Genomic DNA, 23,806 nt, shown 5'->3' on the forward strand with positions numbered 1-23,806 from the left:
CTACTACTAATATTAATACTTCTACTACTACTATTACTACCACTACTGCTACTACTACTATTACTATTACCATTACTACTACTACTACTATTAATATTTCTACTACTACTACTACTATTACTCTCACCATTATTACTACTATTACTAATATTATTACTACTACTACTACTAATATTAATATTTCTACTACTACTACTACTACTACTACTACTAATATTAATACTTCTACTACTACTATTACTACCACTACTGCTACTACTACTATTACTATTACCATTACTACTACTACTACTATTAATATTTCTACTACTACTACTACTATTACTCTCACCATTATTACTACTATTACTAATATTATTACTACTACTACTACTAATATTAATATTTCTACTACTACTACTACTACTACTACTACTATTACTACTACTACTACTACTACTAATATTAATACTTCTACTACTACTATTACTACCACTACTGCTACTACTACTATTACTATTACCATTACTACTACTACTACTATTAATATTTCTACTACTACTACTACTATTACTCTCACCATTATTACTACTATTACTAATATTATTACTACTACTACTACTAATATTAATATTTCTACTACTACTACTACTACTACTACTACTAATACTACTACTACTACTACTACTAATAATAATACTTCTACTACTACTATTACTACCACTACTGCTACTACTACTATTACTATTACCATTACTACTACTACTACTATTAATATTTCTACTACTACTACTACTATTACTCTCACCATTATTACTACTATTAATAATATTATTACTACTACTACTACTAATATTAATATTTCTACTACTACTACTACTACTACTACTACTACTATTACTACTACTACTGCTACTACTAATTATTATTGTCCATCCATCCATCTTCTATACCCCTTATCCCTTTCAGGGTCACGGGGAACCTGGAGCCTATCCCAGGGAGCATCGGGCACAAGGCGGGGTACACCCTGGACAGGGTGCCAATCCATCGCAGGGCACAATCACATACACACTCACACACCCATTCATACACTACGGACACTTTGGACACGCCAATCAACCTACCATGCATGTCTTTGGACTGGGGGAGGAAACCGGAGTACCCAGAGGAAACCCCCGCAGCACGGGAAGAACATGCAAGCTCTGGCAGCGAGTGGCTTAGTGCTAACCGCTAAGCCACTGTGCGCCCCTTTTGTCTAATGTATATTTGTAGTTAATATTCAATAATAATATTCAATAATGATGATGATGATGATGATTATATTTGAAAATCTTCTTTTTGTTTAATATTCCTTTTATTTTATATTCCTTTAATTTCTTCTTCTTGTATAATTATTATTATTACTAATTATTAATACTATTTTAATAAATAGTTTATTTATTTATTTATTATGACTAATTATTATTAATAATACTTATTATTATTACTTATATAAGTATTATATAAACTGCAATCAATGATTAATATTATTCGCAGTTAATACTTAAGATTTTAACTCGACGTAATACATTTACAATACGTTTCTCATTAACTTCTAATTAAAATGATAATAATGAAGACACATTCACTTCATGCAATGTATTGTCCAATATATTATGGTTGGAATTGTTGGATGGAATAGTTATTTCTTCTTTCTCCTCTTCTTCTTCTTATTGTTGACGTTGTTGTAAAACATCTTTAAACATCTGGATCTGGTTGTCTACCGGGGCAGACTCCAACACGTAAATTGTCAGCACCTTCCCAGCTGGTGGATATGTGGGTACATCCTGGGAACATAGGATATTATTATTATTATTATTATTATTATTATTATTATTATTATTATTATTAGATTGTGGCATTAAGCATGCAAAATAGTGTTATTTTATGTGTGTGTGTGTGTGTGTGTGTGTGTGTGTGTGTGTGAGTGTGTGTGTGTGTGTGCGCGTGCATGCGTGTGTGTGGGTGGCTCTGTGTGTGTGTGCACTTCACTTACAGACACTGTAGATGTAGATGTAGTTATATCTTCATCTGCAGCTGGAGCTGGAACCTCAACTGCAGCTGGGTCTGGAGCTGGAACCTCAACTGTAGCTGGGTCTGGAGCTGGAACCTCAACTGCAGCTGGCTCTGGAGCTGGAATCTCAACTACAGTGGGCTCTGGAACTGGAACCTCAACAGCAGCTGAGTCTGGAGCTGGAATATCAACTGCAGCTGGCTCGGGAGCTGGAATCTCAACTGCAGCTGGCTCGGGAGCTGGAATCTCAACTGCAGCTGGATCTGGAGCTGGAATATCAACTGCAGCTGTCTCTGGAGCTGGAATCTCAACTGCAGCTGGGTCTGAAGCTGGACCCTCAACTGCAGCTGGGCCTGGAGCTGGATCCTCAACTGCAGCTGGCTCTGGAGCTGGAACCTCAACTGCAGCTGGCTCTGGAGTTGGAACCTCAACTGCAGCTGGCTCTGGAGCTGGAACCTCAACTGCAGCTGGATCTGGAGTTGGAACATCAACTGAAGCGGGCTCTGGAACTGGAACATCAACTACAGCAGGCTCTGGAGCTGGAATCTCAACTGAAGCTGGGTTTAGAGCAGGAACCTCAACTGCAGATGGGTCTGGAGCTGGAACCTCAACTGCAGCTGGCTCGGGAGCTGGAATCTCAACTGCAGCTGGGTCTGGAGCTGGAACCTCAACTGCAGCGGGCTCTGGAGCTGGAGTCTCAACTACAGCGGTCTCTGGAGCTGGAATCTCAACTGGTGCTGGCTCTGTAGCTGGAATCTCAACTGCAGCTGGGTCTGGAGCTGGAACCTCAACTGCAGCTGGGTCTGGAGCTGGAACCTCAACTGCAGCTCGGTGTGGAGCTGGAACCTCAACTGCAGCTGGGTCTGGAGCTGGAATCTCAACTGCAGCTGAGTCTGGAGGTGGAATCTCAACTGCAGCTGAGTCTGTAGGTGGAATCTCAACTGCAGCTGGGTCTGGAGCTGGAATCTCAACTGCAGCTGGCTCTGGAGCTGGAACCTCAACTGCAACTGGGTCTGGAGCTGGAACCTCAACTGTAGCTGGGTCTGGAGCTGGAACCTCAACTGCAGCTGGGTCTGGAGCTGGAACCTCAACTGTAGCTCTGTTTGGAGCTGGAATCTCAACTGCAGCTGGGTTTTGAGCTGGAATCTCAACTGCAGCTGGAGGTGGACTTGGAGCTGCAGGTGGAAGTAGATCTGGCACAGTATCTACAGCTATAACTGTGTCTACAGCTGGCACTGTATCCACAGCTATAACAGTATCCACAGCTGGCACTGTATCCACAGCTATAACAGTATCCACAGCTGGCACTTTATCCACAGCTGAAACTGTATCTGCCACAGGAGTAGTATCTGCAGCTGTAGCTGTAGTTGTGTCTGTACACACTTGATCCATATATGGCAACTGATTGGTTGTGGGTGTGATGGTGCCATAGGTCTGCTGATGTGCTGTTGCAAGATGCATCACATCAGACATATAGTAGACTACATCAGACATATGGTGGACATCTACATAAAGATCCCAAACAAATACATATAGTTACAGGCTGGAGAGACTTGAACACACACTGTGTAACAAATGTAACACCAGGCTTGGAAGGGTTTCATTAAAAATGTATTCCATTACAGTTACAAATTACTTCATAAAAAATTTAATCTGAAAGTAATACACAGTGAAAATAATCACAATATGAAAGTAATGTAATCTGAGTATATAGTAGGCTAATGGTTGAGAGGCTGGAATTTGGACAATAGTTGCAGCAAGCCTTTTATAATCGACCAATTGGTGTGTGAAAAGGTGGGAATTACAGAGAGGGGTTAAAGCAATGCAAGCATGTGCACATAACATGCAGTATGAGACCATAAACACATCATAAGGAAACTAAAGCAGAATCCTGGACATTTTCTCAAATTTAGACACTTTTTTAAAGTCCTCGAAAAAGAGGACCTGTCCGGGAAAAAGAGGATGTATGATCCCTAACAAAAGCATTTCAGAGAACAATTTGTGTTCATTTTACCAAATGAACTTTGCGCAAAATTTATTTGCGCATGCACTAGGAGGTTGCTCACATGAGTCAAGAGAGAACTAGAACTATAATCAAGCAGCTGTCTATATTGTGTTATGTCAACAGATAATTTTTTTTAAAAATGCAATTCTGATAGTATTCCCATTTTATTTACAAAATGTACCTATAATCTGATTACTTATTTTTTTTGGCGTAACTGTAACAGATTATGGTCACTAGTTTTTAGTATCCTGATTACGTAACACCATTACATGTATTCTGTTACTTCCCAAGCCTGTGTAACACTGATATACTATCAGACAGCTGTGGCTTACATTGAGGTTGGATGGTCTGTGCAGTATAATGAGGAAAAGTCATCTCAACCTGCTGCCAGCTGGCATAATAGGGAGCCAGGTACTGGGTCTGTAACACACACATACACAGAACCATTAGCACACATTACTTCATCTTGTTCCTCACAGATCAGAATCACAGGTTACTGTTAGCTATGCTATCCTCATGTGGTAGCATATAAGTATTAGCTAGAGTAGCTTAAAGCCAGAATTCTTCAACCTTTTCCAGCCAGAGACCCTTTAACTACAATTTTGAATCATTTCAGATGTTGGTAGATGTTCTGTACTGCATTAACACCGACCTGCATTCTTGCCAACCTCTGGATGTTCTGATGGGCAAGGTAAGCCTGGCGCTCCTTTTTGCGCTGAGCCACGCCCACGTATATCTGCCTCCTGCCCCACATCCTGCCATTCAGCCCCTTTATGGCATTCATGGCTTCCTCAGGAGACCAGAAGCGCACGAAGCCAAAGCCTTTGGAGCAGCCATTCTCCATCATCACCTGTAGTAGACAGTGAGGAGACACATTAGGATAAACATGCTAACGTGGCAACCATGACGGAAAACCAGCACAGAGTGTATACACAAATATCAATGAATATCAGAAAACTGGAAGAGGACAGCTATGTTTTTTTAGCATCATAATTCTGTTTTTGAATCCCCACACATATAGCAGTGCCCAGCTACAGAAACATTTTATACTAGATACACACTTAAGTAAGTAAGTAAGTAAGTGAGTAAATAAGTGGAAGTGGACCGGTTATTGGGAAAGGAATAAAATGTAGGGATTATTAGTTGTAAGTGACCTTTGCGTTCACAATGTTTCCAAATGCTGAGAAAGCAGTGTGTAGACACTCGTCATCCACACTATCATCCAGGTTCTTCACGTAGAGGTTCATACCCTACAGCAGAGAGGAGAGAGCAGAGAGTCAGCATCCTTGGTGTGTGTGTGTGTGTGTGTGTGCCTGTGTGTGTGTCTGTGTGTGTGTCTGTGTATGTGTATCTGTGTCTGTGTCTGTGAGTGTTTTACCTGCTCATACTTGTGCTTGAGTTCAGTCTGTCTCTCTACTTTATTCTGTGCTGGGCCCACATACACCTTCTTGCCGTTCAGCTCTTTCCCGTTCATCTCATCCACAGCCTGAACATGTTCACAAACACACACACACACACACACACACACACACACACACACAGAGAGAGAGAGAAACACCACATTAATCACTGTTTTTCCTGCTGTAAGGAAACTTAAAAGGTTGTACACAACTACACTTGACTGTAGTGTACACTCACCCTCTGTGCATCTTCGTGCCTCTCAAATCTAACGAAGCCAAATCTTCTGGACTTCCCGTTCTCATCTGTCATAACTTGAACACTTGCCACAGGACCTGGAACACCACACACACACACAAACAATTTAAGGCTCCGTCTGATCTCTAGAATATGTTCTAACAACTGGTTCATTGTGTTTTTTGCATGAACTCATTATGTTCACGTTAATGAGTATAACTCATCACGCTTTATCAGGGATCATCACCGAACTTGCTGAAGATGTCTTTTAGCATCTTGTTGTCCATGTCGTAACCAAAGTTTTTGACGTAGATGTTGGTGATGACTTGTTGACGAGGGCCCGTCTCAGCCTTGCGCTCCTCACGTGACTTAAAGTGTTCGATAAACCTGTAACACAGCAGAGCCACTGCTCTTAGAGTCTTTATCTAAACACTGCTGTTAGTCTTTATGCCTACGCCACCAAAATTGCAACTTGATGTTGACTGCAATATCCTCATATGACCATCAAAAGAGCAAATGTTAAAAGAACCCTGACATTTCAACCCAGGCTGGTAAAAAGTAATAATTTACACATGGCTTACACTTTACGGCCATTCAGGAATTTGCCATTGAGCCTCTCCATGGCAAAATCCGCTGCCTCGGCAGACTCGAAGTGGACATAGCCATACCGTTTCGACCCCTTCTCATCAGCTACAACCTTCAGGAGAGACATGTCATCTCATCACACACAATTAATATCAAACAGAGCTAACACAGGACTTTATTTTTATTTATTTAAAAATCATTAGTCATGCTACACAGATGCTATTCAGATCCAAACAGTTCAAAGCCCGAACCTTGCATGACAGAATCTTTCCAAATAAGGAGAAGGTGTCAAAAAGGGCCATGTTGTCAATTGACTTGTCTAGGTCCTTTATGAACAAGTTTCCGATACTGGTTTTCCTCAGGGATGAATCCCTTTGAAACTGCATGATGCGCAAGGGCTGTCCCATAAGGAGCTCAAAATTGAGCATTTCCAGTGCTCGCTCAGCTGAGGAAACAAAAGTGAATTAATATCAATAAAAAGGCTAGGAGTCTATTACATGTACAGTCACATCTAGAATTATTGGCACTCTTTGTAAAGATGAGTGAAAAAGGTTATGGAAAAATGTCTTTGTGGTTAATTAGTGTCACATTAAAAATACGATAGAAGTCTAACCTTTAACTGTAGTATTTATAAAAAAATATATAAAGTTTTGAACAAAACTGCATGTCATATAAGGCACATAACTTGTCCTTATCAGTCTAATAAAACAGTAAAAGGTGAAAATGCAGAAGTAATGTATGGAATAGTGTTCTGCTTTGTTCTGTATGATTTGTATTACCGTCAGCCGGATGCTGAAAGTTTACATATGCATAGCCGAGTGAGGAGCCCGTCTTCTTGTCTCTGCAGAGCTGGATGGAGTGAATAGGTCCTGCAGGACTGAACGTCTCCACAAGCATGGGCTCTGTCACATTGGAGTGCAGATCCCCCACATACAGTGTGGCCATCACAAAATTCGTGTTCATTTCACCTAAAGCAAAAAAGTAAACAATAAAAAAAATTGATTTTCAGTGATGGAGAAAAGTAATAACACCAACTGAACTGCAGAATATTTAGCAGGCCTACCAAAACACAAACCTACTGTTTTAAACAGAAAACCTTAGAATAAGTACACTTAAAAAGTACATTTCTCCACAGAAATCGGAGGAACCTTAAAACCTAAAGGCCTAGAAATTCTTAATCTTATCAGTATGTTAAGAAAATGAAAGAATATTATATTAAGGAATAACAATAATAAACAGTCAGGCTGTTATTATGTGTAATATTTGCATTAAATATATACAGTGCATCCAGAAAGTATTCACAGCGCTTCACTTTTCCCACATTTTGTTATGTTACAGTCTTATTCCAAAATTTATTAAATTCAATATTTTCTTCAAAATTCTACAAACAATACCCCATAATGACAACATGAAAGAAGTTTGTTTGAAATCTTTGCAAATTTATTTAAAAAAAAAGAAAGAAAGAAAAAAAAGCACATGTACATAAATATTCACAGCCTTTGCCATGACACTCAAAATTGAGCTCAGGTGCATCCTGTTACCACTGATCATCCTTGAGATGTTTCTACAACATGATTGGAGTCCACCTGTGGTAAATTCAGTTGATTGGATATGATTTGGAAAGGCACACACCTGTCTATATAAGGTCCCACAGTTAACAATGCAAGTCAGAGCACAAACCAAGCCATGAAGTCCAAGGAATTGTCTGTAGACCTCCGAGACACGATTGTATCGAGGCACAGATCTGGGGAAGGGTACAGAAACATTTCTGCAGCATTGAAGGTCCCAATGAGCACAGTGGCCTCCATCATCCGTAAATGGAAGAAGTTTGGAACCAGCAGGACTCTTCCTAGAGCTGGCCGCCCTGCCAAACTAAGCGATCAGGGGAGAAGGGCCTTAGTCAGGGAGATGACCAAAAACCCGATGGTCACTCTGACAGAGCTCCAGCATGTCTCTGTGGAGAGAGGAGAACCTACCAGAAGAACAACCATCTCTGCAGAACCCCATCAATCAGGCCTGAATGGTAGAGTGGCCAGATAGAAGCCACTCCTCAGTAAAAGGCACATGACAGCCCACCTGGAGATTGCCAAAAGGCACCTGAAGGACTCTCAGACCAAAGATTGAACAAAGATTGAACACTTTGACCTGAATGGCAAGCGTCATGTCTGGAGGAAACCAGGCACCACTCATCATCTGGCCAATGCCAACCCTACAGTGAAGTATAGTGGTGGCAGCATCATGCTGTGGGGATATTTTTGAGCGACAGGAACTGGGAGACTAGTCAGGATCAAGGAAAAGATGAATGCAGCAATGTACAGAGACATCCTTGATGAAAACCTGCTCCAGAGTGCTCTGGACCTCAGACTGGGGCGAAGGTTCATCTTCCAACAGGACAACGACCCTAAGCATACAGCCAAGATAACAAAGGAGTAGCTACAGGACAACTCTGTGAATGTCCTTGAGTGGCCCAGCAGGAGCCCAGACTTGAACTCGATTGAACATTTCTGGAGAGATCTGAAAATGGCTGTGCACCCACGGTCCCCATCCAACCTGATGGAGCTTGAGAGGTCCTGAAAAGAAGAATGGTAGAAACTTCCCAAAAATAGGTGTGCCAAGCTTGTAGCATCATACTCAAAAAGACTTGAGGCTGTAATTGGTGCCAAAGGTGCTTCAACAAAGTATTGAGCAAAGGCTCTGATTACTTATGTAAATGTGCTTTTTTGTTTTTTATTTTTAATAAATTTGCAAAGATTTCAAACAAACTTCTTTCATGTTGTCATTATGGGGTATTGTTTGTAGAATTTTGAGGAAAATTTTGGAATAAGGCTATAACATAACAAAATGTGGGAAAAGTGAAGCACTGTCAATACTTTCCAGATGCACTGTATATATATATATATATATATATATATATATATATATATATATATATATATATATATATATAAACATTATAAATCAATAAATTATTAAAAGGCTTCTTACCACAGATGTAAAGTACAAATGTTCATGCAGTTTACTGCTGTTTATAGCTGCTAAACAGTGCTTCTCGCTATGTCACTGGATATTGATGATCTGAAGAGAGTCATTTGAATGTGAAGGTACAGAATTTGGAACAGAATGTGACAGAATAATAGAAGCTTGTTCCCTGGTGACCCTGTTGTTTCACCAGATTCTAAATTCTGTCCAAATGTTCTAACCAATCCAGTGAACATGGCACTTTTACGCTTGACCATCTGGCAGCAGGAGTCCCAAGTAACTTAAATAAATTAAGCACAAGTTCACACTCCAAAACTAAATAGCTTGAACAATCAGTATAGAAAAATTTCATTTTTAATCTTCTGTACACAAAAAACTGAACAGGACAAGCTGCAATAATTCCCACTTATAATACATTCAGTGACTCTGTTCTGTGGATAAGAAGTGTTTCAACAGTCTATGACCTTGCTGTTAATTGGCCATGATGCTTTATTATTATTATTATTATTATTATTATTATTATTATTATTATTATTATTATTATTGTTGTTGTTGTTATTTCCCACAAACCCCTTCTGTATATCCAATTGCTCCATTTGTATAAAGCAAGGTTGATTGTGAACTGACCTTATCAAATCGATCCATTTACATTTTTATTGTAACTTATGTAATAAGTCACTTATTGTGACTTATTACATCGATCCATTTTCTATACCGCTTATCCTACAGGGTCACGGGGAACCTGGAGCCCATCCCATGGAGCATTGGGAACAAGGCAGGGTACACCCTGGATGGGGTGCCAATCACATACACATACCCATTCATACACTACAGAAACTTTGGACATGCCACTCAACCTACCATGCATGTCTTTGGACTGGGGGAGGAAACCGAAGTACCTGGAGGAACCCATGCAGCACAGGGAGAACATGCAAACTGCACACACACAGGGCCACAGCGGGAATCAAAACCTCAACTCTGGTGGTGTGCCCTACTAAAAAACCTAGCTAAAGCCAGACTAGGCTGGTTGGCTGGTCTTTGCTGGTTTAAGCTGGATGTTGGTCAAGCTGGTCTCCCAGCCTGGCAAAGCTGGTGTTCAGATGTTTTAGATGGTGGATGGGTCAGCTGGTCTCCCAGCCTGTAGTCAGGCAGGCTTGGTAGCATAGCTTAAATACTTATTTCAGTTGTTAATAATCTAAATTATATCTGAAAATTCTACAACAAAATGATTAAACTGGATGCACAAATAAATTAGAACATATAATCTGTAGCATGCTGTGAGTCATACCAGATTAAAATATTGTCTGAACAAATACATTCACCATAAATTGTCTGACCAAATATAGTCAGCTTTTTTATTTTGAAAATTTCAGTATTCAATAGACTTGTACACAAATTACAAGTGAACCAGACATAGTCTTTATATAATAATAACTAACAACATTACTATCATATGTGAATGTGAAGTACTTTCAAAACTGACCCATCCATCTTCAACGGCTCACTCCTTTTCAGGGTCACAGGGGAACCTGGAACCTATCCTAGGAGGCAACAAGGCGGGGTACACCCTGGACAGGGTGCCAGTCACACACCCACTCATACACTACAGACACTTTAGACACACCAATCAGCCTACCATGCTTAGTCTTTGGACTGGGGGAGGAAACCCCCGCAGCATGGGGAGAACATGCAAACTCCGCACACACAGGGCCCCAGCGGGAATCGAACCCCAGCTCCTGGAGGTGTGAGGCGAACATGCTAACCATTAAGCCACCGTGCGCCAGAACAGAAATGAATTCTTAAATTTTATTTTTTAATTTTATTTTTTCCTATACACACAAGTTTAGTTCAATCTTTTTTCTCAGGAAAAATAGAAGACATCATGCACAGCAAATTCATGTGTTGATTTCTGGTGAGTAAAACTACTTAAAAGTTTGCATTTGATAGACTTTCTGTGCGGAAATATCTATATGATATTTTAGTGCAATGTAAGCGTAATACTTCTTGGACCACTTAATTCTATCAATTTTAATATTTGATTTAAGTTTCTCAATTTCTAATAACTCATGTAAGTTTTCCAAATTTGCCAGATTGCTAATATTGTTTCCTTTTAGATAATACGGCAGAGAACCGAGAGGAGCCACGAGGCCAGCTAGCTAGATAGCTAATTATCTGGCAAATTGAGGTAAGGCTTTTAAAAGTATTTTAAATACTTTTATCAGTTTTCTCACTCGACCTGGGTTTTGTTATATTTTTGGAATTTTTTGCCAGGAAAAAATAACTTGTTAATTTATGTGATTAATGTTTAATGCGTTAAAACATATTAAATCATATTAACGCAAATAAAGCATATCATTTTCCCCACTTCCTGCGACGCTGGCAGATTATGGCCATGAAATGCAATTTGTTTTATATTTTAATTGAGTCATGCATTATTATGTTCTCAAATATTCTCTGACAGTTTAAGTGTAAGTGAACATAACTAATCTCGTGCGGAATTTCCGTGACGCGCATGTTCCACTTTTATCTAAATGAAGACAGTACAGAGAAAATATCAGCCAACACAGCAAGAAACAGCTGGGAAGAAGCGCTTTGAACGTTTATTTCTAGGCCAGGTATATTAACTGTTCATGTTCACTTCTCATGTTATGAACATGTTTGAACATGTTTTTATGGAGTATCTAAGAGCAGCTGCAATGACCTTGTAAAGACCAAGCAACGACTTTGCCAACTCACACTCTTCTTTGGAATGTGGGGCTTTCTTTAACATTGCCTAATGTTAGAATTTAAAATTTTCTTCCTTAGCATCTTTCGTAATTTTGGTGAAAGTTCAATATCAAGGTGTGAAGAAATTTGTAAAATTGATAACCGATTTTACATTCCAAGACTTTCTCACTGAAGGTAAGCTTGTGCTACTGCTTAGAAATGTGCTGTAGATAGTCATGTATCAACTATGCTTGAGACATAAGCTGACATCAAAAGTCCACATGGCTTGTCTCCATGTTTCAAAGCTGTGCTGTTTGTACTTGATAAGTTATTAAAGGGATCATGACATAATTTTTTAAAATCTTCCCTGAGATGTAATTATAATATTAGTAAAGTTTTTTGCACAAAAAATATACAAAATGTAGTAATTTATAACTTTTTTCTACGCTGTCTCTGACCCTCTGACTGAAACGACAATTTTTTTGTCCTTTACTGTTAAGACTTCAATGTAAACATCCACGGCTACGGATCACGTGCACTCTACTGTCTTCACTCCCATTGGTAGTCGCTACACCAACTCTTGCTGTAGGGTCAGTCATATACAAATGTATTTCCCCGTATGATGTCACAAATCCTGCCACATCCAAATGAGCTATTTTTGGAGCTTGGTTAAATAAATGCTCTTTTTGTACTAAAAAGAATGTATTAAGCTATGAAACCTGCAGGACGTTTCAATGGTACTATGATATGTTAAAAGATTAAGGACAATTTTATTTTAGATTTAGATTTCTCATGTCATGACCCCCTTTTAGATTTGACTTAAATATGAACAAATAAATTTAATTGTCTATGTTCAGAGGAGTAAAAAACTACACCAATGGTGTTACCAGTGATCAATTTCATAGTGTTGAAAAAGCACTGTGAGTGTAGAAAAAATAGCACTACTTAAAGTGTCAATTTAACTCTATTTAGTGTGGACCTATATAAAATCTGGATGTGTTAATTTTCACACCGAGTGTGAAAATAACACTTTAAAATTTGCTGTGTGTGATCAGTTAATCAAACAGACTGTCAATCAGATCAATTAGTGATTCTTTAGAAATTTTTTTGTTGTTTTTTTAAATACAATGAACTAGTCTATATGTTACCCAGCCAACATCAGCAGTTAAGTCTGATTAGCTAAGACCAGCCTGACCAACATTGACCAGCTAAGACCAGCTTGACCAACACTGGCCATCTAAGACCAGCCTATCCATCTCAAACCAGCTTGACCAGCTAAAAAAAGTGGCCAAAACCCCTCTAAAACCAGCCTGCTCTACCAGCTATGACCAGGCTGGGAGACCAGCTAAGACCAGCCAACCAGCTTAGGCTGGTTTTAGCTGTTTTTTTTCAGCAGGGTGATGCGAACATACTAACCACTAAGCCACCATGCGCCCTCAAATAATACCAAATAATAAATAATCTTGTATGTAGTGAACCTGATGCTAAATGTTGAGCCATTTGTATTTCACCCAGAGTTATTATCGGTTGTGAACCTTGGGGGTTTGACATGTAATAAACTATGACTTGTAATAAACTCATGTTTGAGCTGAGGATGTTTTACGTTGTGATAACTTTATACTTTATTTTATACTTTGTACTAAATAAAGTAACCGAATAACTGGTTAGCTACCTTCGAACTAGCTGAAGTCTGTGTAAGTGTTAATTACATATTAAACGAGCACTGTTTTGTGTGTAACTTAATAGATTTTTTGTTAAAGATTACTAGCTAATTGCCTGTTAACTAGATTACAGATAATGTTAAATGGCTGCATGTGATAACAGGTGTATCCTGAATAATTAATACACACACACCAGAAATCTTAAGCCTCTGGAGCTGTGTTAGAAACTCGAAGATTTCTACCTAAAACTGATCAATTCCTATGTGGAGTTGTGAAATAGAGTCAAAATTATAATAAAGGTCTTGTCATCTAAAATAAAAACATTTATGGACAGGAAGTCTGAAACAACAGTTCATTATTGAGTTCATTGAGACACCTTTAGGGGAACGAGATTATTTGTGTATTGTGTTAGGTATAACTCAGTAATGCAATCAGTGTAATTGGGTCGTAAGAGCAGGTTAGAGTTGTGGCTTACAGTGGGGGAAATAAGTATTGAACGGGCTACATTTTTTTTCAGTGAATATATATTTCTAATGAGACTATTCACATGAAATTTTCACCAGGCTTTGGTATTAACTCAAGAAAGCCACTGGATAATAGCCATAATTGGCAATGTCGAAAAGTCATAGCCATATTGCAGATAAAAAAAATTCATTTGTACCATTTGTTTTCCACACAAACTCTTTGTTCCAATGCCTGAAATTTTTGGGTGGCTATTTTCAAGTCTTTTTGGGTGTGTTTTTAAGATGTAGTTCGCCGGGAGGTTTTTGCTGAGACCTTGCAACCGTGTCTACAGTTTAAGTTACACATATGGTTATAATAATGGAATTGCAATCCTGCCACTTTAAAAAGTGTGTACACCATATTGATTAAGCCAGTGTAAAATATGATTAACGTAGTTTAATTAATCTACTGCGTACTAGCTTTATGCCTTCTACTAGTCAGAAAGTTAGTACTAGCAACTATTTGAAACTACTAGCTTTTCTGACGCCCAGACTAAATCATCACAAGTATTATTAAAGATAATACTGAGAAAATGTCATAAGGATTCGATAACTTAGTGAGCTTAAAAACACAGGAGCTATCAACGCCATGTCAGTCAGAGCCGGCCCTTCACTTACTGTTATTTGTTTCAACACGAACTTGTATGAGGAGCAACATCCGCCAACCGGATATCGGATATGAATCATTTCGTGCGGAGTTAGGTAAGATGGAAGCTAATTAGCTAGCACATTTCTGTGCTGTTTGTGGTGTTTGTTTGTATTTCGGTGTGATATTTTTGGATTGTACGTCGTTTTGGGTGATTTTTATTCATTGGAGTTCATAGAATCGGTGTGGTACTTTGCTTTGGTGGCCATTTTTATGTAACGTTTCCTTCATGGAAATTGCTAGAAATGCTAGCTAGGGATTGCTAATAAACCGTGGCGCGTCGAGCGGTCTTACATTGTTTAATTCTTTTTTGTTTCTTTGTTTTGTTTGTTTTGTTTTGTTTTTTTAAATAGCTTTTTAAAACCATATGACTCTTGTTCTTGAAGAATGTTTTAAGTTAGCTAAAAATAATTTCAGCGACCGAGTCCTTTTCGTGAATTACCAGAAAAAGACAACCAAGCTAGGTAGCCTATAGTAGCCTGTTAGCTTGAAGCTAATTTGAAGGTTTGTCGTGGCGGGTTTACTGCTATGACGTTAGCGTGCGAGCCAGGAATCAGCTGCCTTATTTATTTTCTGCGTCGTATATGTTGTTCAAATGTAATTCTTGAAATAACCAAATATTTAACCGAAATATAGATAAATTATAAAATTATTTTTATATATATATGTGTGTGTGTGTGTATGTATATGTATGTATATATATATGTATATATATATATGTATGTATATATATATATATATATATATATATATATATAAATAAAATTGTGCGCGTGTGTGTGTATATATATATATATATATATATATATATATATATATATATAAATAAAATTGTGCGCGTGTGTGTATATATATATATATAATTGTGTATATATGTGTGTTTTTTATATATATAAAAATGTGTGTGTGTATATATATGTATATATATGTATATATATATATATATATATATATATATATATATATATATATATATATATATATATATATATATATAAATGTGTTTTTAAATATATGTATGTGTGAGATTAATGTATAATACATACAAAACATGTAAAGTAACTGAAAAACTAAAACGGGAAGTTGTGCATGTATGCAGAAAGCATACTTCATTCAGTGTATAGTGCGGATATAAATCAGTGGGGTGGCATTTGTACATTAATGTCTGAGGATAGTATAGGATCAATGCAGGTATACCATCCATGTTTATATTGGTGACGTAAACTTTAAAACGTGTTAGACCTGCATGCAGACACTACCTGTGAACGTGCCCCTTTCTATGCAGAAGCTGGAGTAGTCTGTTTCTCAGTGTTGATCGTTTCATGGACTGGGTGGGAGTGTGTTTTCTCATGTCGTCACAGCTTGGCCAAAATTCCTCCCTTTCACCATCAGCTCCACTGTGTCCAGTCTGAACCAGAGTACTGAGCCTTAATTAGTTTTGCTCACCTCTGTAGTGATTCTGTTGCCCAGTCCATCCAGGCATTAGGAATTTTGTGATCGTAGAAAGTAATGCAAAATCAAAGAAACTCTGCAGTATTTGCAGGAGCTTCCTATTTTTCAAAATTGCCACAGATTTGGGCCATGACACGTTGTTCTGTCATCACGATGCTTTTTGAGCCAAAGCCCCCTTTGATTGGTGTGTATGCAAAACAATTTTGTGCAATTGCAATTTCGCCAATTTAAGTAGTTTTCCGCAATAAAAACAAAACACCAAAAAATCTGCAATTTTGTATTGCATATTTTGAAAAAAGCTGCAGCAAAATCAAGCTTTTTTGATTGCTGCTATCACAAAAAATAACCTCCCAGAAATCCCGGCTCCTGCCACACTACACAGCTGCATAAAATAACCAATGATGATTTTGTTTGATTTTACGTTGATGTGAGAATCTTCCTGTGTTCTTTGCTATATGAGCTGTTTATCTAAAAGATATTAATAATCTGCTCCTCTTGTAGGTTCTACGTCTCCAATGATACCAAAGTGCTCTTAGGTTCTCTTTATTACTGGTTGCAAAACAGAAATTCCAGGCTAATATCTCTCTTATAAAATTTTGTATTAGAGCTAGGTTGTTCTGTACAAATAAGTAGAAAATGAGCCATGTTCCCCATTTCTAGGTTTTTTTTGCTTGGCCCAATGGACGACAGCAGTGTGGTGAAGCTCTTTGTTGGGAATCTGGCATTGGAAACAACACAAGATGACCTAATAGCACTTTTTGCCCCTTATGGAAAGCTGGAGACCATTACTTTACTGAGGCAGTTTGCCTTTGTCCATCTGCAGGGAGAAGGGGCTGCTGACTATGCCATCCGTGGTCTGAACGGTATAGAGTTTCGTGGTCGCACCCTTGTTGTCGAAGAGTCTCGAGGAAGGCCTCAGAACTCTATCAAAGTATATGTGGGGAACCTGAGTGCTCTGTGCACTACTGATGAACTGCACGAACTGTTCTCTCGTTTCGGCAACGTCTTGGAGTGTGAAAAAGTGAAAAGTATGCTGCCTTCATTGAAATGTTTTGTTTCATTTGTTTTCTCATATGACTTGATTTTGTCTCACATGCTTACCGGGTGTGAACCTTCAGCATGCTGTTTTTCTAATATTGCATTTTTTTTTTCTTCTGTGTTCTCCGTTGCAGCCAAACCCAACTCCTCAGTAGGTTATACTTTTATACACATGGAGCATCAAGAAAATGCAGAGAGCGCCATCGAGGCCCTCCACGGAACCTCCTACATGGGCCGTCCACTCTCTGTGGAACTCTCAAAAGTCCAGCAAGCTAAGCCAGCCGCCATGTCCAAGGTGCCGTGTGCACGTTGCGGGACACAGGGACATTTCGCAGGTGAGTGTCCCACCAGGCCGCCCATGGAGCACCACCAGAGTCAGGCAGCCGTGCTTGCTGCTGCTGCCGCCGCCGCTGCTGGACTTCCGATTCAAGTACAACAGAGCGTGCACAACTCTTTCTTTAACACCAACACCTCTGATCCGACATACGCAGCCCTAAAGGGTCTGACTGAAGCCAGTGGGTCAAGTGGTAAGCCAGTCAGCGCTGCAGTTTATGGCGCCCTGGCAAGTCAAGTGTACGGGGCTGTGGCTGATCAGGTCGTTAGCCAGGGAACAGATGATTCAGGCTACCCAGCTGCAGGAGAGACACCATCAGCCACCGCAACCATGAACCCTGCCTATGGAACAAACTCCTCGGCATATGCAGGCCCTGCCTATGGGACCATGGGTGGGGCGGAGCCTGACCCGCAAGCCGTATTTGAAGCCGCTCGGCAGCGATTCATCGAGCAGGGCCAGCAAGTGTTGGCTGAGCAGCAGGCCATTACCAAATCAGACCGGGACCGGAGCCCAGTGAGACGTTCTGCACTGTTACCCGACCCTGTTCCTCAGCCGATCAGTGCGGCGAGACCCAAACGCCGTGCTCTGCTGCCCACACCGCCTGGAGGACCCGAACTGCCTGCTATTAAAGAGGGAGACCCTATTGCGAGGTACAGTATACTCTTTGCATGGAAAGTGTGGGACTGGGATACATGGCATCTCTTTTAAAGTAATGCTTTTGACAATAGGGTTCGTTTTAGTGTTGTACTCTGGATAAAATTGTAATTAATATTACTTTCATTAGTTTGCCAATTTAGAAATCTACATTTTTGTTCTACATACATCAGAAAATCAGTAGCCTTTTCTTACATCGCTGTTAGTCCATTTAATGTTACACACTTCTTTCACATTTCTAAATCTTTGAATAAAAATTTTAAAATGCTGAATATAAACGAAAGTTAATATGCCACCAGATCATGGACGCAAATAGCCATTAAATAAATATGGAACTTGTCAATAGAAATCAAAACCAGAATGCAAAAAGTCAAGCTCATGATTAGTGAATAAGGTATTATATTAGAAAAATACATTATGACCGAATGTTTGTGGACACCTGACCATTACACCTGTATGTGGTTCTTCCCCAAACTGTTCCCGCACAGTTGCAAGAACACCCAAAAGGCCCAAACCTGTTCCAGTATGACCCTACCCCTGTAGCTCCATGATGGTTTGCCAAGTTTGGAGTGGAAGAACTCAAGTAGTTCGCACAGAGTCCTGACTTCAACCCCACACTTTTAAGATGAACTGGAACGCAGACTGTGCACCAGGTCTCCTCGCCGAACGTCACTGCCTGATCTCACTAATGCTCTTGTGGCTGAATGGGCAAGTCCCCACACCCACGCTCCAAAATCTAGAGGAAAGCCTTCCCAGAAGAGTGGAGATTATTATAACAGCAATGAGGGGCTAAATCTGGAATGGAATTTTTAAAAAGCACATACGAGTGTTCTTGCATATATGGTAGTATAGTATATCTTAAGTTTAGTCCCGAGGCTTATTCGGGAAAAAAAGGGGGAGTTAAAATAATTGTATACCTTAAATGCCAATCCTGACTCCATGAATTCTTGCTCATAGATTTCATCATAGAAACTTCCCACAAAATATGTTGTAATTTCCATCTCGGTCTTGAGCAACTTTCAGGACATGAAAATTGTAATGAAGATGTGTAGAAGATAATTTACCAACAATAACAATCCACTGTTTTCTTCTGCACACTAAGCAGATTTTTTCCCTGTCTTTTTATACTAGGTGCTATGCAGAGTATGTCCAGCAGTACCAACAGTACCAGCAATACCATCAGTACCATCAGTATCAACAGTACCAGTACTACTATCCACCACCGCCGCCGCCCCCACCACCCCAGATGCCCACCATGCCCATGCCACCTACAGGGCCGATGGATGCCAATCACTTGGCGGCTCCTGGAACCGGCGCATCTCCAAGAGCGTATGAGCCACCTCCACCACACAAGGATCCCCACCTCCGCAATCCTGACTACTCCCACCACCACATGCCAGAGCCCACATACCGATAGTGTGTGTGTGTGTGTGTGTGCGCGCGCGCGTGCATGAGAGAGAGATAGTGAGTGTGTGTGTGTGCGCGCGTGTTTGTGTGTGTGTGCGCGAGAGAGAGAGTGCCTGTGTGTGTGTGTGCGCGTGCGTGTCTGTTGTGTGGTTGATGGTGCTGAATGTGTGTGGCAGTGTTGGTCCTTCTTTATAAGTGATAAGGAGAGGGATGCATTTAAATCTTTTCATTAGCTTTATGCACCAAACTTGTGTTATTGTTTGATTAGTCTATTAATTAGACATCTTATAAGTTTAAACAAATTTGTTGTGCCTAATCTGACACCAGCCTATTCCAGGAGCCTTGTGAATCTCTGATAAACAGCAGATGATACAGTTTTGAGCACAGAGCTTAACATTTGGCTGACTGGTGGAGGAAAGGCTAATTATTTAGAGATGCCTCTCCAAGATCTATGTGCTGTAGTTGTAAGTAAGTACATTTTCATTTTAAGGAACCAACATTAACGTTTGCATGAAGGCAGTAGTGGGAATTTGAAATACAAAGGGGACCTGCGTGGATGATGGTTGTGTGTGTGTGTGTGTGTGTGTGTGTGTGTGTGTGTGTGTGTCTTTTAATATGCCAGATTGTTGAGAGAAAACATTTTCACTTGCCACAGCGCCACACATTCACACATCAGATCACCTTCTGTTCCAAATGGGTGGGATTTGGTTTTGGGCAAAGACGTGCTCCATCAATATCAGCTAAATAACACAGTAGAACTTGATGTATTTCAGCCCATTACACACAGCCTGAGGGCACATAAGAGCATGACCTGCTCTCAGCATGAACCTCAACTCTGATTATAAAATTCATCTGTTGGAATAAGGCTAGGCTACAAAAACGGACAGCTAGTGTTTGTTAGTCTATCTAGCATTCATCAGCCAAAAAAACAAGACTTTTGACTAGTGTATACTCATGCATAATATTTAGTTGTTTTCCTGTTATTTCCATATCTTCAGGACTATAAAGGAATCAACTGCCATTCCTAGCTTTCTATCCCTTATAATGTGTTCAGGCGGTTAGTGATGGTTAATCTCATGACTTTTGTTTTTTGTTTTTTTTTTTGTTTGTTTTTTTATTGTGAAAGACAGCAAAGCCCCTCCTCTTTCCTGCCCCTTGCGATTATTATTCATTCCTCTACATCTTGAGTCCCCACTTTTTTTCATCACAGTACATTTTAGACTGCTCATTTAGTTGGTATGATTTTGAGGCTGTAAGGTCTATTGCATTAGGCCTCCAGTTGATTTTGAGTTTGAGAATAAAATACAGTGAATATAAATATCTGATGTATTTTTGTTCAAAAGAAAATGTGATAAACCATTGGATAAAGGTTTCAGGCAGTTTGAATTAAACTCTGTTCAATTCAAAATTTAATTGGCTTCCCTCCTTTCAAATCAGGTTCCCTAAAAAGCAGTGTATTTGATACTTTTTGGTTAAGTGATTTGTTCTCATTTGATTCAAACCTGCCTATTTAACCTAGCGACTAGAGGAAGGAGTCTACATGAGGTTTTCATAACATCTGACATGTAATGTTTTAATAAATGAGTTCAACTCTGCCAGTGCATTTTCTTTCAATTTCTGCATAAATTGCAGTCAAGAGCTCATTGGTTATTACTGTAGGGTTTTGGGCTCAGATGTTATGGAGAGTGTTGTAGCATTCCTTCAGTGTGCTTTACAGACCTCAGTAAAATTATTGTAATGAAAAAAAAAAAGGCAGAGAAAGCTCTCTTTATTTAATGATTTTATGTCCTCTTTCCTTTAGAATGCACCTCAGACTGTCTTCAGTCTTTCATTCCAACGCTGAGAGATGGTGGGGTACTCGCACAAACACAAACACACACATGCACAACATGGTCTCACTGACCTCTATTGGCCTGGATACAGCAAACCTTTTGTAACATAATAGGCAACAGATTGAAATGACCTGTAGTAATTCGATTAAGGATTACCATTTGTATTTTTCAGTTTATTATGTTAGGGGGTTGCTTTTGTTGTGTGTAATTAACACATTTCTGAAAGACACCTGATAGAAAGCTTGCAGTGCCTCCTAAGTGTATCCAGGCCCTGATGTTTACAAGACTCAAAAGGCAGATATTATATTGGAGTGGTCATTGTTTTCACTCATAACCTTTAGTGGAATGGTGATGGAAGGGTAGCTCTTTATAGTGCATCAGGCTTCCACACATTAACGCTAAATGTCTGTAAATTTTTGCTAGAAATAGTGCATGACTGGTTACTCGTACTGTTCTTCCAGCCACATTTTCCCTTTTCGCTAACTACAGCTAAAATGGCTCCCGGGCCTCAGGACGCCAAGTTGCACATGACGGGGGAAGAGAATTAGAGTCCCACAGTGGCATGGATGCACTCCCCAGAAAGGTAAAGCCCTCTGGCCCCAATCACGCTTGCACCTTGACCATACACCACTTCCCCTAAATCATCTGCTCCAACTCAGCTCAGATCCATCTTCTGGCTGAAGAACTGGAACAAAAAAAAATGATGGGGCTGTAACAGTGCCACAGCTTAGGGTTAAATAAAATGGCAGTTTTTTACAAGCAGAGAAACCAAGTCATTTAGCTCAGGCACACAAAGTACCCCACATGATCTTGGTTTGGTTGTCTGCAAATGTTCCTTTTTTTTAATTTTTTTTTTTTTTAAAACATACAATTTTACATGGTTAAAGCCCCAGTGGCACATCCATTCAGAAGTTATCATAACCGTTGTATTGTTTTTGAGTTCAGAATTTATGACCGTGTCTTACAAGACACCTGCTCACAGAAATCCTTTATAAAGAACATGGGAACATGTGAGATCAGGGTAAATTGAATTGTTGGCTTGTTCTGTGGCATTTCGTGTTTCTTTTAAGCATTTTCAGTAAGACGAGACGAGAAGCGTGCACACGCTCACAACTGAGGTTCCTTGGCTGTGCTTTGAACTGTTAAGAAGACAGCACAGCTTTAAGGGGGTGCAGTGCAATCCAAAAGGAAAGAGGTGGGGCTGTCGCCTGGTAGGTGAGTAACCAGTGCGCCACTGTCCCACTCAAACCTATCCCTGCCCTCAAACCCAAACACTTCACATGCCCCATCACGCCACCCTTTAAATGTTCTGTACATCTCCAACTTCAAGCACATGCCTCAGGGAACGAGTTCACCTACAGAAAGTAGTCATGACCAGAGTTGCGTGTGAAGACTGATGCAGAAATTTAAATGACTTAAAAAGATTTGTTTAAAAACCTTTTGAAAAGGATTCGGTTGGGTACCTGGAGTTCTGACTGGACCAGAGTTTAGACCTTGTAACTCGTCGTTAAATAGATCATGTCCAACCTCTCTTGATTTTACAGTTTAACAGTACATGAGTGAAGCTTGATGTCAGTTTTGATAGTTAAAATTTGTGTTTCCTCATTGTCCATGATGTATTTGCAGCTTCTACTTCGTATTTCTTTCACTGATGACGTGTGTGTGTGTGTGTATATATGCTGTGATTTGAACAACATGCGCCATTTTCTGAGTGTGGTTTGCACACGTAAAGCATTGCTTTTGATTAATTTAGGTCACAAAATAATTATTCAGGGAGTATGCTTTAGTTGAGCTAAATGCTACCACTTTTACTGAGATTGGTTTTATTCTTTTGCTACTGTCCCAGCAAAAATAATGTCAAGTCTTTGTAGTCCTTCTCTAATCTTGTAAAACTAAATTAAATGCATTTATAAAAACCACATTGCTGTGTTTTTCATTTGTAGAGAGGTCATAACCATTAGTGCATTGTACACTATTTCCAGAGGATATTTTTGACAAAGGTCTGCTGTACAAGCAGGGTGTAAAGAAGGAGGCATGCGAACAGCGTCCATTCTGCTGGGGAAGCTGGTCTGATGTCTACTACCTAAAATAAGGAACACACCTTGATCAGAATCTTTGAAACATGTATCAAGTAGCTTTTCATGACAATTTATAAGGAATGGAAGAAAACCATAAGGAAATGTAAGTTTTAGTCCAAATAATTTAGATAAAAATGTACACACACTGTTCACATTATTAGGAACACTGGTACACCTGCACATTCATGCAGTAAGCTCTCCCAGGACATCAGCCGTTTCTGAAATACTCAAACCAGTCCATCTGGTATCAGTATCCATG

The 23,806-nt window shown here is 39.5% G+C and overlaps 2 protein-coding genes across 9 annotated transcripts; one reads left to right on the top strand and one right to left on the bottom strand.

Moving 5' to 3' along the window:
- Positions 1–1,613: 1,613 nt before the first annotated feature.
- LOC108278870 (uncharacterized) lies at positions 1,614–9,418 on the bottom strand. Its single transcript, XM_017492540.3, has 12 exons — positions 9,243–9,418; positions 7,037–7,225; positions 6,509–6,702; positions 6,254–6,369; positions 5,920–6,059; positions 5,676–5,770; positions 5,416–5,523; positions 5,192–5,287; positions 4,690–4,887; positions 4,370–4,457; positions 2,015–3,537; positions 1,614–1,805 (listed from the first exon to the last, which is right to left on the bottom strand). Exons 2-12 carry the CDS (start codon positions 7,218–7,220, stop codon positions 1,689–1,691), a joined length of 2,859 nt encoding a protein of 952 aa, XP_017348029.2. The 5' UTR covers positions 7,221–7,225; positions 9,243–9,418; the 3' UTR covers positions 1,614–1,688.
- A 5,303-nt stretch (positions 9,419–14,721) lies between these two features.
- Positions 14,722–23,388, top strand: rbm14a (RNA binding motif protein 14a). 8 transcript variants are annotated; one of them, XR_006984071.2, is made up of 7 exons: positions 14,724–14,808; positions 16,865–17,232; positions 17,377–18,226; positions 19,362–19,559; positions 21,439–21,486; positions 21,959–22,052; positions 22,540–23,388. XR_006984071.2 is itself a non-coding variant. In XM_017492545.3 (6 exons), exons 2-6 carry the CDS (start codon positions 16,884–16,886, stop codon positions 21,960–21,962), a joined length of 1,449 nt encoding a protein of 482 aa, XP_017348034.1. In that variant the 5' UTR covers positions 14,724–14,808; positions 16,865–16,883; the 3' UTR covers positions 21,963–23,388. The 8 variants fall into 8 exon arrangements, 4 of the variants coding, with proteins under 4 accessions (XP_017348035.1, XP_017348034.1, XP_017348030.1 ...); XR_001815416.3 differs by having other exon boundaries at positions 21,439–22,052; XM_017492545.3 differs by having other exon boundaries at positions 21,959–23,388.
- Positions 23,389–23,806: the final 418 nt, after the last annotated feature.

The sequence above is a fragment of the Ictalurus punctatus genome, chromosome 18 (genome assembly GCF_001660625.3).
Source record: "Ictalurus punctatus breed USDA103 chromosome 18, Coco_2.0, whole genome shotgun sequence".
NCBI classification, from domain to species: domain Eukaryota; kingdom Metazoa; phylum Chordata; class Actinopteri; order Siluriformes; family Ictaluridae; genus Ictalurus; species Ictalurus punctatus.

Excerpts from the sequence above, each read along its gene's own strand:
- LOC108278870 (XM_017492540.3), bottom strand. The coding sequence starts at position 7,220 with ATGAACACGAATTTTGTGATGGCCACACTGTATGTGGGGGATCTGCAC. Across the intron at positions 6,370-6,508 it reads GAAAGATTCTGTCATGCAAG|GTTGTAGCTGATGAGAAGGG; the intron begins GTTCGGGCTTTG and ends TCTCTCCTGAAG. Across the intron at positions 5,288-5,415 it reads TCAAGCACAAGTATGAGCAG|GGTATGAACCTCTACGTGAA; the intron begins GTAAAACACTCA and ends TCTCTGCTGTAG.
- rbm14a (XM_017492541.3), top strand. The coding sequence starts at position 16,884 with ATGGACGACAGCAGTGTGGTGAAGCTCTTTGTTGGGAATCTGGCATTG. Across the intron at positions 17,233-17,376 it reads GGAGTGTGAAAAAGTGAAAA|CCAAACCCAACTCCTCAGTA; the intron begins GTATGCTGCCTT and ends TCTCCGTTGCAG. Across the intron at positions 18,227-19,361 it reads GAGGGAGACCCTATTGCGAG|GTGCTATGCAGAGTATGTCC; the intron begins GTACAGTATACT and ends TTTTTATACTAG.